Source organism: Lagenorhynchus albirostris, chromosome 4 (assembly GCF_949774975.1).
Source record: "Lagenorhynchus albirostris chromosome 4, mLagAlb1.1, whole genome shotgun sequence".
Taxonomy (NCBI): Eukaryota; Metazoa; Chordata; class Mammalia; order Artiodactyla; family Delphinidae; genus Lagenorhynchus; species Lagenorhynchus albirostris.
Genome location: NC_083098.1, coordinates 2,453,735 through 2,467,003, shown reverse-complemented (window position 1 = coordinate 2,467,003; position 13,269 = coordinate 2,453,735). Strand labels below are relative to the sequence as shown.

The 13,269-nt window shown below is 37.4% G+C and overlaps 1 protein-coding gene across 1 annotated transcript in view; it reads right to left on the bottom strand.

Annotated features, from left to right (window-relative positions):
- The window catches only part of GRIA2 (glutamate ionotropic receptor AMPA type subunit 2), a 158,490-nt gene that overhangs the window by 75,358 nt on the left and 69,863 nt on the right, over positions 1 to 13,269 (bottom strand). The window contains exon 3 of the mRNA XM_060147078.1: positions 564 to 803. Coding sequence (XP_060003061.1) covers positions 564 to 803 — 240 coding nt within the window. The remainder of the gene's footprint in view (positions 1 to 563; positions 804 to 13,269) is intronic.

The window sequence follows — 13,269 nt, the reverse complement described above, 5'->3', positions numbered from 1 at the left end:
GCACAGGTCTGCTGTCAAAAGACCTGAGTTCAGCTGAACCACACGCAGGTGGCTCATGAAAAAATCAACTTCTCTGAGATTCAGGGATCTCATTCTAAAGCAGGGTTAATAACAACTGTCCCTGCCTGATAAAATCTTTGCATGTGGAAATATTTAATGTCTATACATTTCTGTAGACGTTCTTATTTATAGATTTATTCAACTCTTACTTAAACCAATTTTCAAGGCCGTCACTTCACTGACCCTGGACTGGGAATATAGTCATCCTAGGGTCTTAGCTGCTGGTACCAGAAAGTGCTTTGTGCATTAGAGCTGAACATTCGGGCGTTGTGTGAACACAATCTATCTCTGTAAATGGTACATCCACAACGTTTTTGCTTGTTTGTTTTACTCTAAATATGTTACCCCGGTTTTGAATTGCATCACTCATTTACACAGCATAATTAAGGCAAGTTACCCTTGGACTTCAACACACTTACACAGCCCTATAAAGTCACACGGAAGTATCAAGTGTGGGCACTGAATCTGACCCATTACAAAGGGAGAAGGATATTGTCACTTACCTCTGTCACTGTCATAGAGGTACGCAAACTTGTCCCATTGGTAGTACTCAATCAAGCTGAGAAGTGCTCCTTTGAGGTCTGGTCGCATCTGAATGACAAATGGATGGGTACCATCTGTCGGGAAGCTGGGAGTGATGAAGGATACATGGAGCGTCCCACAGAATGACGTGATGGTGTTTACAGACTTCTTGTCATAAAATCCAAAAATTGCATATACTCCTCTTGAAAACTGGGAGCAGACTAGAAGAACAGGGGAAACAGAAAGGATAAATCACATGCATTTGCTTGAAAGTAAATGCCCTTTTGCATAAAATACAAAAGAATCAACGTATTGAAAAATACAGAGTTGATATCAATAATTCATCAAATTTTTGAGCGCTTATTTACTTAACACCCCACTTGAGGAATTCAAAGAATTATAAAGCATTAAAAAATAATTCTGGCTATGGGACTACATGAAACTTAAAAGCTTTTCCACAGTGACAGAAACTGTCAACAAGTTTGAAAAGGCAGCCTACTGAATGGGGGAGGAGATTTTCAAATCCTACATCTGATATGGGGTTAATATCCAATATGTACAAATAATTCGTACAACTCAACTTCAAAAACAAAAACAACCCAATTAAAAAATGGGCAGAGGACCTGAATAGACACTTTTCCCAAGAAGACATACAGATGGCCAACACATACATGAAAAGATGTTCCATGTCAATAATCATCAGGGAAATGCAAATCAAAACCGCAACGTGCTATCACCTCACACATTAGAATGGCTGTCATCCAAAAGACAACAACTAACACATGTTGTCAAGATATGGAGAAAGGGGAACCCTCATGTACTGTCGGTAGAAATGGAAATTGGTGCAGCCACTATGGAAAACATTACAGAGGTTCCTCAAAAAATTAAAAATAGAACTACCGTACAATCCAGCAACTCCACTTCTGGGTATTTTTCTGAAGAATAAGAAACCCACTAATAATGTACCCTAATGTTCATAGCAGCATTACTCACAATAGCCAAGACATGGAAGCAACCTAAGTGCCCATCAATAGATGACTGGGTAAAGAAGACGCAGTGTATGTACACAAGGGAATATTACTCAGGTATAAAAAGAAAAAACTCTTGGATAGACCTAAAGGATATTGTGCTAAGTGAAATAAGTCAGACAGAGAAGGCAAATCGTGTATGCTTTTATTTCTATGCAGATTCTAAAAAACGGACAAACAAAAAAGAATAAACATAACAAAACAGAAACGGAGTCATAAATACAGAGGACGAACAGATGGTCACCAGAGAGGAGGTGAGGGGGTGAGTGAAACAGGTGAGGGAGCTGGAGAAGGACAAACTTCCAGTTTCAGAGTAAATCAGTCACGGGAATGAAACGTACGTTGTGGGGAATATAGTCAATAATACTGTGTATGGTGACAAACAGTAACTAGACCTATCTTGGTGATCATTTTGTAATATACAGAAATAACGAATCATTTTGTTGCGCACCAGGAACTAACAGAGTGCTGTTGGTCACTTACACTTCAAAAATAACACTGATGTGTATAAAATGGATGACTAATAAGAACCTGCTGTATAAAAAAATAAGTAACATAAAATTAAAAAAAAACCAACAAGCAAACTCATAGAAAAAGAGATCAGATTTGTAGTTATCAGAGGTGAAGGCCGGGGGAGAAGAAATTGGATGAAGGTAGTCAAAAGGTACGAAATTCCAGTTCTACATGATAAATAAGTACTAGGGATGTAATGGACCGCGTGATAAATGTAATTAACACTGCTGAATGTTATATATAAGAGAGTAGTTAAGAAAGTAAACCCTAAGACTTCTCATCACAAAGAAAAATTTTTGAATTTTTCTTTTATTTTGTATCTATATGAGATGAATGTTCACTAAACTTATTGTGATGATCATTTCATGATGTATGTAAGTCAAATCATTATGCTTCATGCCTTAAACTTATACAGTGCTGTATGTCAATTATAACTCAATAAAACTGGAAGAAAAAAAAGAATATATACACATTCTTATTTAACAAGCCATGTAAGTATAAACATATTTTAGGACAGCCCCATAAAAAAAAGAATACAAGTAAAAATCATTAGTTATAAAGAACAAACTGCAATTACCTGGGATTTATACATATTCATAATAACTCATTCCTTGTGTTATCTGATATTTTTAAAGGCTTTATCGTGCTAATAACGCTTTTATATACAAGATCGGCGCGCTCATGAAAAGTCCGAATGCTGAGCAAAACCTCTTTAAGAGAAGATGGATGCAGGGCTGGTACCACACACAGAAACATGTCACCCAAAAGGGACATCTCTCACCTTGAGAAACGCAGTCAAGGAGCAATTGTGTGAAGCTCAGAACTCCTATTTTTTTAAGCTTTCCCACGGACTTAACTCATCCCATGTGTTCTACTCCATGCAACACAAAGAATATTATCAAAATACTTTGGCATAGAATCATCATTCTTTAAAAAAAAAAAAAGACAATATTCTATTTGGAAGTCCCCATCACTCCCACAATCCCTTGTTCTCTACCAGTACTTGTATTTCAGTGAAGGACCTTCTCCCAATCCCTCCGCCACAGTCAGACCATCACTAAGTCATGGTCACTCTAATACCTAAATATACTCAAAGGTGGTCCCCTTATTTCTCTCTCCATACCAACCATCCTAGTTCACTGATAGCATATACCATGTATCTTGGGCTTGCCTTGTGGCCTGGCATGGTACATGAACTCATTTATTTCTTATGCTAACCCTCGAGGTAGGAAAGATTATTATTCCCAAATTACTGATAGGAAAATTGAAACATAGGGAGATTAAGTGACTTACCCAAAGTCAGACAGCTAGTAAGAGATGCTGTATTCAAACCCAGACAGGCAGATTCAGAGTCCACACTCTTAACTAATGGATAATATTGTGTCCCTAACTCGGATTATTGGAATACCTACCCAACTTTCCTCCTTCAACCAATTATGCGCCTTCCATTCACTTCTCCACAATATAACCAGAATAATTTTTTGAAACACAAATTTGATCCTATCTCTCTGAGAAGTAAGGGTTGCTTTGTCCAAGAATAAACCCTGCAATGCACAATACAAACCACACATGGCACAGCGCTTAAGACAACCAAGTCAGGTCAACCACATGCTTTGAGGGAATGAATAGTTGATATTTTTAAATCTCAAGGTTCATTTCGATCCAAAACATGAAAGTCAGCTCTCCAGTGACATAATCTAACAGCCCAAAACATAATACCAGGCAACCTTGTAAATTTATTAAATCTCATTTAAAGGATAAGGCCAATACTATCATATTTCATTTTATTTTACTCACAAAAATAAATGGTCTATAGAAAAAGTAGATTTGTTTAATGAATAAGAGCATTGCTAAAATACATAGATTTGAATAGCCAATTGCAGACAATCAATAAATGATGGGCAATAATTTTTAATGACTATCATGTGATATGAAATGAAAGGAAAGCCAGATTGGCCAGTTCTCTGAGTGGCCCTTATTCATCAGATGTTTCAATTTTCCTCTAAATATTTATCAATCTTCAACTCACTTCTGCCTTTCTAACATAAGACGTTTCCTGGGATTTCTAGGTTATGTCTGTGTAATGGTCGACCGACATCTTTACTAACAATCTTCTGCAGAACAGACTAATATGTCTCAGAAAACAGCTGTATGTATTTCTTTACATTTACTCTAATACTTTAACATAAAGCAAAGATGAGATTCCCGACTTTTATTCATATTTATGTTTTTGTCCTCATCTGAGAACAGATGTTGAAAACCACCTTTAATGTGTTTGACTCTGCTCATTCCTGACTTACATGAAGAATCCCTTTCACTGTTCAAACCCTTCTGGGCAAACTCCGCCGTGATTTCTTATTTTATGCACGGATGTATGCATCCTGACGTGCATATCTTAAATCTTAAGCTTGTTCAGAAATTGTTGACTCCATAGGACGTATAAAAATGAGAAGTTGCTTTAAAATGCTCTCTGGGTCTGTTTTATTTCATTTCCTGCAAAGTGTTGGCATGTCGTCTAAAAACTATAGGGATATCAGGCAATATGATTTATTAATGAGACCTCCACATCCATCCTCAGTGAAATCGCCTGGTAAAGGAAGCCACTGTTTGAATACACAGTCTGAATAAGAAGCCATATCTTTCATTTCCCATTTGTTCTAGACTCTGGAGTGAGTTGTCAAGGGGCCTCCTGGTTGTCGTGACCATCTGGAAACACCTGGCGTTGGCCCAAGCATGGGCACGAACTGCACAAGACTGCATCAGAAATGAAAATTCACCTAACTCAGAAGGCACCTTTTTGCATGCAGTCCAGCTAATTCTCCAACGACCATAATTGTGGAACCATGGCCGTCCCCTCCTGACTATCTCAGCCACCTCTCAGCCTTTTCCCCTTGCCCGTTATCTCATCAGGGCACATATTCAATTGTCCACTTGCCTACAGCTTCTATTTTCCTAGATATCTGTCTCTGTGTCGCTTTACCACACACACAATGAACAGCCATTTGGTCGGCATTGCTCACCTACCCTGACCTCATGTCTGTCATTCTCCCTGTCCCCTCAAATGATAAGGATATCATTGCGTTTACACCCAGGACTCAGTCAGAATGCTGACCTGAGCTAAGGTATTTTGCTTACCCAGTTTGCAGTGACCATCTCAGGATGAAAATCTGAGCGTTGTATTCCTAACACTCCATCCCCCAAGTACCAGCGTGTTCGCGTGCTAATGCTGACCTTCTCCCCAATACAGCACAGATACAAGATCCTACTGACCTGAGACACAAGAACATTAGTTCTCTACTTTGAAAGGACTCCTCCTCTGATTAGAAATGAAATTACTCTTTTTCATCTCTACCTTATTCTCCAGCAATACTCCAAAATTCAAAGTCATTTCCCTAACTTATATCCATCCTCAAAGAAGGAAGATTTACTAACACTATCAATATTCAAATGATGTGTCATAGCTCTGGAAACAGTTCCAAAAGAAAACTTTCTAAAATGAGTTAGATAATATCCCACCCCATATATCGTCACCTTGTTCTGTGTCACCTCTGGGGGCAGAGGAAGGAGGAGAGACCTCTCAGTTTCACCTCTAGATTCATGACCCTATGAAACACTATTACAAATTTCTGAATAATTATGCTAATTAGTATTAGATTTGCATGTACGTCTTAAAACTCTAAGCTAAATGTAAGGTTGTTCTCACTGAGTACGACTTTAATTAAATATTTAATATCAACTTTGAGAAGCTCAGCAAAAGCAGGTCCTTTTAAAAGATACTTTAGGGCAAACAGCAGAAATGACCATCTCCTGGGTGTAGATAACTTGCTGACTATTCCACTTTTTATTACAAGCCCAGGTGATAAAAGCCAATAGCAATGCTGACGTGGTGCCTCCAAGTCACATCTTCTTCTCTCGGGTCACTCTGCTTATTGGTGCTGCTAATGTAGCACACTCCATACAGTCTGGAGAACCTTGCATGTTATTTAGTAGAAAGAGAGAAGAACAGAGCCTGATGTATTTTTGTTTAACTTTTTTTTATATTTAGAAGTTGCCATTCACTGCTGTGAAACCCACCGTCTGCTTCATAAGCAGGAACGGTGCTTTGCAGTTTGTGCAAAGTCTTGTGAAAGCTTCATCACCAAGCAATCCTGAGCTCAAAATTTGGAGAGCGAAGAAAATCTCTCTCATCGTTCATCACACAACTTCTGGCATCATCTCCTTGTAAACAGGGACCCCAATTTTACTACTGAAATCTCCCTTAAGATCCCCGAGTCACTAAACCTAATAATTTTTTCTCAGATCTAGCTTTCTTGGCCTCTTTGAATTTATTAATCAAAAACTTGATTCTATGTTTCCATACAAAATTTAAAATTATTTGTTCTCGTTCTATGAAAAACGCCATGGGTATTTTGACAGATATTGCCCTGAACCTACAGATTGCCTTGGGTAGTATGCTCATTTTAACAATACTAACTCCTCCAGTCCAAGAACACGATGTATCTTTCCATCTGTTTGTGTTGACTTCAATTTCTTTCATCAGTGTCATACAGTTTTTTGTGTACAGGTCTTTTACCTCTCTGGGTAGGTTTATTCTTAGGTATTTTATTCTTTTTGATGTGCTGGGGTTCAACATCACTAATCGTCAGGGAAATGCAGATCAAAACCACCATGAGATATCACCTCACACCTGTCAGAGTGGCTGTCATTAAAAAGAATGCAAATAACAGGTATTGTTGAGGACGTGGAGAAAAGGGGACCCTCATACACTGTGGGTAAGAGTGTAAATTGGTGCAGCTGCTGTGGAAAACGACATGGAAGCTTCTCAAAAAAACTAAAAATAGAACTACCATATGATCCAGCAATTGCACTCCTATGTATATATTCAAAAAAACCCCAAACAAACAAAAACACTCATTCAAAAAGATACGTGCACCTTGTTCATAGCAGCATTATTCACAATTGCCAATATATGGAAGCAACTTAAGTGTCCATCATCAGATGAACAGATAAAGAAGCTGTGGTACATATATACAATTACTCAGCCATAAAAAATGAAATGTTGCCATTTGAAGCAACATAAATGGAATTGGAGGGCATTATGCTAAGTGAAATAAGTCAGACAGAGAAAGATAAATACTGTATAATATCACTTATAGTGGAATCTAAAAATACAACAAACTAGTGAATATAACAAAGAAGAAGAAGGCTCACAGATATAGAGAACAAACTAGTGTTTACCAGTGAGGAGAGGGAACGGTGGAGGAGCAATACAGGGGCAGGAGATTAAAAGGTACAAACTATTAGGTATAAAATAAACTACAAAGGATATTTTGTACAACATGGGAACTATAGCAAATATTTTATAATAACTACAAGTGGAGTATAACCTTAAAAAATTGTGAACTACTGTACTGTACTCCTGTAACTTATATAATACGTCCATCAACTGTACTTCAATTAAAAGAAAAATATCTGGCCAAAAAGAAAAAAAAACAACTTGCTTCTAGAAATGCTCTCTCTTTCCACTGCTACTAGCAGTGCTCTCGTCCAATTCCTTCCCCACATGGCTACCAAGTAAAATGATATCATCTTGGTGCCCTTGCTCTCCCTATAATTACCTTTCACTCTTTCCCCCTATATCCCAAATTAAATCTATCCTTAGAGGTTTCATCCCTTTAAACAAGGCTAAGTTCAACTTTTTATGCATGCTTCCCAAACCTTCATATCACCTCTGTTGTCTCCCTTTATCTATTTATTTACGGAACAACTTATACTGTAAACATTCAGCGTGACAAGCATGGGGTTAAGTTTAGAAAATGCCACAGGATAGATACAGTACATTCTCTTTTTTAAAGTATAGTTGATTTACAATATTAGATTGCTTTCAGGTGTATAACACAGCGGTTCAACATTTTTATAGATTATACTCCATGTAAAGTTATAAAATAATTGCTATATTTCCTTGCACAGTACAATATATCCTTATTGCTTGTTTACTTTATACATAGTAGTTTGTATCTCTTAATCCCACACACCCATCTTGGCTGCCACCCTTCCCTCTCCCCACTGGTAATCACTAGTTTGTTCTCTATAACTGTGAGTCTGTTTCCATCTTATAATATGCATTCATTTGTTTTGTCTTTTAGATTCCAAATATAAGTGATAACATACAGTATTTGCCTTTCTCTGGCTGACTCATTTCACTAAACATAGTACCCTCTAGGTCCATCCATGTTGCTGCAAATGGCAATATTCCATCTTTTTTATGGCTGAGTAGTATTCCATTGTGCGTGTATATCTATATCTCTATATATTCCGGTATATAGATATATATACACCACTTCGTATTTATCCATTTGTCTGTTGATGGACACTTAGGATGCTTCCATATATTGGCTATTGTAAATAATGCTGCTATGAACATTGGGGTTCATGTATCTTTTCAAATTAGTGTTTTCGTTTTCTTTGGATATATACCCAGGAGTGGATCATATGGTAGCTCTATTTTTAGTATTTTGAGGAACCTCCATACTGTTCTCCATAGTGGCTGCAGCAATTTACATTCCCACCAACAGTGCAAGAGGGTTCTCTTTTCCCCACATCTTCACCAACATTTGTTATTTGTAGACTTTTCAAAGACAGACATCCTGGCAGCTGTGAGGTGATATCTTATTGTGGTTTGACTTGCATTTCCCCATTGATTAGTGATGTTAAACATCATTTCATGTGTCTATTGGCCATCTGTATGTCTTCTGCCCATTTTTTAATCAGGTTGTTTGTTTTTTTGAGTTGTATTAGTTGTTTATATATTTTGGATATTAACCCCTATTCGGTCATATCATTTGCAAATATTTTCTCCCATTCTGTGTGTTGTCTTTTCATTTTGTTGATGGTTTATTTTGATGTGCAAAAACATTTAAGTTTAATTAGGTCCCATTTGTTTATCTTTCCTATTGTTTCCTTTGCCTTGGAAGACAGATCCAAAAAATTATTGCTACTATTTGCATTAAAGAATGTTCTGCCTATGTTTTTCTTCAAGGAGTTTTATGGTTTCAGGTATTACAGTTTAATCTTTAATCCATTTGGGGTTTATTTGTGTATATGGTGTAACTTTTCTAATTTAATTCTTTTACATGTAGCTGTCCAGTTTTCCCAGCACCACTTATTGAAGAGACTGTCTATTCTCCATTGTATATTTCTGCCTTCTTTGTCATATGTAAATTGACCATAGGTGTGTGGGTTTATTGCTGGGCGCTCAACTCTGTTCCACTGACGTACAGATCTGTTTTTGTGCCAGTACCATGCTGTTTTGGTTATTGTAGCTTTGTAGTATAGTCTGACATCAGGAAGTGTGATACCTCGAGCTTTGTTCTTTTTTTCTCAAGATTGCTTTGGCACTAGGGGTCTTCCATATAAATTTTAGGACAATTTGCTCTAGTTCTGTAAAATATGACATGGGTATTTTGCTTGGGATTGCATTAAGTCTGTAGATTGCTTTGGGTAGCATGGACATTTTAACAATATTAATTCTTCTAATCCAAGAGCAAGAAATATCTTTCCATTTCTTTGTATCATCTTCAATTTCCTTCATCAATGTTTTATAGTTTTCAGAGTATAGATCTTTCACCTCCTTGGTTAAATTTATTCCTAAGTTTTTGAGGTTTTTTTTGATGTGATTTCAGTGGGATTGTGTTCATGCTTTCTCTTTCTGATAGTTCATTATCAGTGTATAGATAAGCAACATATGTCTGTATATTAATCTTGTATCCTGCAGTTTTAATGAATTCATTTATTAGTTCTCATAGTGTTGGGGTGGAGACTTTAGGGTATTCTACATATAGTATTATATCATTTGCAAACAGAGACAGTTTTACTTCTTCCCTTCCCAATTGGATGCCTTTTATTTCTTTTTTTATCTGATTGCTGTGGCTAGGACTTCCAATACTATGTTAAGTAGAAGTAGTGAGAATGGGCATCTTTGTCTTGTTCCTGATTTTAGAGGAAAAGCTCTCAGTATTTCGCTGTTGACTATGATGCTAGCTGTGCGTCTGTCATAAATGGCCTTTATTATGTTAAGATATGTTCTCTCTAACCTATTTGGATGAAAGTTTTTATCATGAATAGACGTTGAATTTTGTCAAATGCTTTTCCTGTGTCTATTGAAATGAACATGTGATTTTTATCCTTTATTTTGTTAAGGTGGTGTATCACATTGATTGATTTCTGGATAGTAAACCATTCTTACATTCCTGGAATAAATTCCACATGATCATAGTGTATGGTCTTTTTTTATATATTGTTAAGTGTGGTTTGCTAATATTTTGTTCAGGATTTTTACATCTATATTCATTAGAGACGTTGGCCTGTAATTTTTTTTTTGTAGTGTTTTTGTCTGGTTTTAGTATCAGGGTAAATTAATGGTGACCTCATAGAATGAATTTGGGAGTGTTCCATCCTCTTGAATTTTTTGTAGTAGTTTGAAATAGATAGGTATTAGCTTTTCTTTATATATTTGGTAGAATTCCCACTGTGAAGCCATTTAGTCCTGGACTTTTGTTGGCCTGGAGTATTTTTTTAACTACAATTTCACTACTAGTGATCAGTCTGTGTAGGTTACCTATTTCTTCCTGATTCAGTCTTGGAAGATTGTATGTTTCTAGAAATTTGCCCATTTCTTCTATGTTGTCCAATTTGTTGGCATATAACTGTACAGAGTATTCTCATGATTTTTTGTATCTCTGTGATATTAGCTGTTATTTCTCCTCTTTCATTTCTTATTTTGTTTACTTAGGTGCTCTTTTTCTCTTGATGACCCGGGCTAAAGGCTTATTAATTTTGTGTATCTGAAAAAAAAAACCAAAAACAAACAAACAAAAACTCGTTGATTCATTTCTATTGCTTGTTTGTTTTTTTTTTGTCTCTATTTCATTTATTTCCTGTCTGATCTTTCTTATTTCCTCCCTTATTCTGACTTTGGGCATTTATTGCTCTTTGTTTTGTAATTCCTTTAGATGGTAGATTAGGTTGTTTATTTGAGATTTTTCTTGTTTCCTAAAGTAGGCCTACATCACTATAAACGTCCCTCTTAGAAATGCTTTCGCTGCATACCCTAGATTTTGTGATGTGCTTATATTTTCATTTGCCTCAAGGTATTTTCTGATCTCCTTTGATTTCTCCAATGATCCATTGATTTTTTTTTGGCGGTACGCGGGCCTCTCACTCTTGTGGCCTCTCCCGCTGCGGAGCACAGGCTCCAGACACGCAGGCTCAGCAGCCATGGCTCAAGGGCCCAGCCGCTCCGCGGCATGTGGGATCCTCCTGGACCGGGGCACGAACCCGTGTCCCCTGCATCGGCAGGCGGACTCCCAACCACTGCGCCACCAGGGAAGCCCAGTAGGTATATTTCTGATGTGTCTGTGGGAGGAGTTGAGCTCCACGTCCTCCCACCCCTTCTGCCATCTTGATCTCAACCTCATATAGTACAGCCTTAGCTGGAGTTGACAGCTTAACTTCAACCCCTCACCCTCCCGTGTCACCCACTGGAGAACTTCTAACTCTATATCATTCCAACTAATTCCATACAAAAAGGAAAGAAAACCCTGAAAACATTATCCTACAAACCATGTCTTCGTACTGATTTTTTTTTCCTTTCTGCTCATGGCACCACAACACTTGCCATCACTGATTTTTGATATTTCAGAATAATTAATTCATTACTCCCCTTGTCCTGATCATGGAGCCTATAGCCATCTCTGTTTTGTGCTATGACACTCATTCCACATTAATCACATGTTTCTAAGAACCTCCAAGGTTACTGTTCTGGGTATGGGGAGACAGCTTTTAAGCGTGCCAGGTAAGGTCTCTACTTATATACAGCTTGTGTGGTACACTTCTTAGGTGTCTCTTGCATCCGTGCCTTCATTTTCTTTCTCTTGGTTTCTTCCCCACTTCCTCTATCACCTTCCTGCAATTCATGCTCTTGTCGTACGAGTCTTCCTGAAACATCACATAAAAGGCGTTCTTCCAGGATCATCTTCAAACTGTTTTCCTTCTTTTTTTTACATTCTATCTCTTAATGGTCTCATCTTAAAGGCCAAATTCCATTTTCCTGTGCAAATGTTTCCCAAACCTGAACCACTACAATTGTCTCCCTTTATCTATTTATTTACTGAGAAAAGATATACTGTAAATGTATTGTATATTATTAGGTAGCAAATATACTATATAGTGTGTGTGTATATATAGTACCAATATATACTGTAAATATACTGCGTATGATTGATTTTTTTATTTTTGTAATGCATTTACTTATTTATTTTTGGCTGCTTTGGGTCTTCGTTGCTGAGTGTGGGCTTTCTCTAGTTGCGGCGAGCGGGGGCTACTCTTTGTTGTGGTGCGTGGGCTCTAGGCACGCAGGCTCAGTAGTTGTGGCTCGTGGGCTCTAGAGCGCAGGCTCAGTGGTTGTAGTGCACAGGCTTCGTTGCTCCGTGGCATATGGGATTTTCCCGGACCAGCGCTCAAACCTGTGTCCCCTGCATTGGCAGGCGGATTCTCAACCACTGCAAGGAAGCCCCTATGATTAATTTTTAAATCATGTATTTTCATGATCATTTCATATTTATTTCTTTGCTAGTATGATTTTTAATTATAATGATTAATTCTTTTAAGACCTCAAGTGTGAGTTTTCTAGAACAAAAAAAGAAACAGGGGAAAGAAATGCATAAAATATCACAGTTTTACATTGTTTAAAATCCTATAACTTTGATCTCAAATGTTAAATATCGTAGAAAAGTTATTATTCTGTATCCAAGGATCTTGGGCTTTGACCTTAGATGGAGCAGTTGTAGTGGTGAAAATTGACAATAACCAGGGGTTGGATCCTGCTTTGCTGTTATCCAGTTTGACTCACTTGGGCAAGTTACATATTTCACTCTGTCTCAGCTCAGCCAACTATAAAGGAAGATAATAATGTTACTCACCTATTTAACTTGGGATGGGGCTGCATGAAAGAAAAAATAAGCTCCAACAGTGCCCTAGAACTCTGGGCTAACTGAAAGCAGAGAACGAAGTGTTATTTATCTCTAACTGCATAGCCTATCCCGTATTTGGCACAGATGAGGTACTTGGCAAATGTCATGTAATAAAA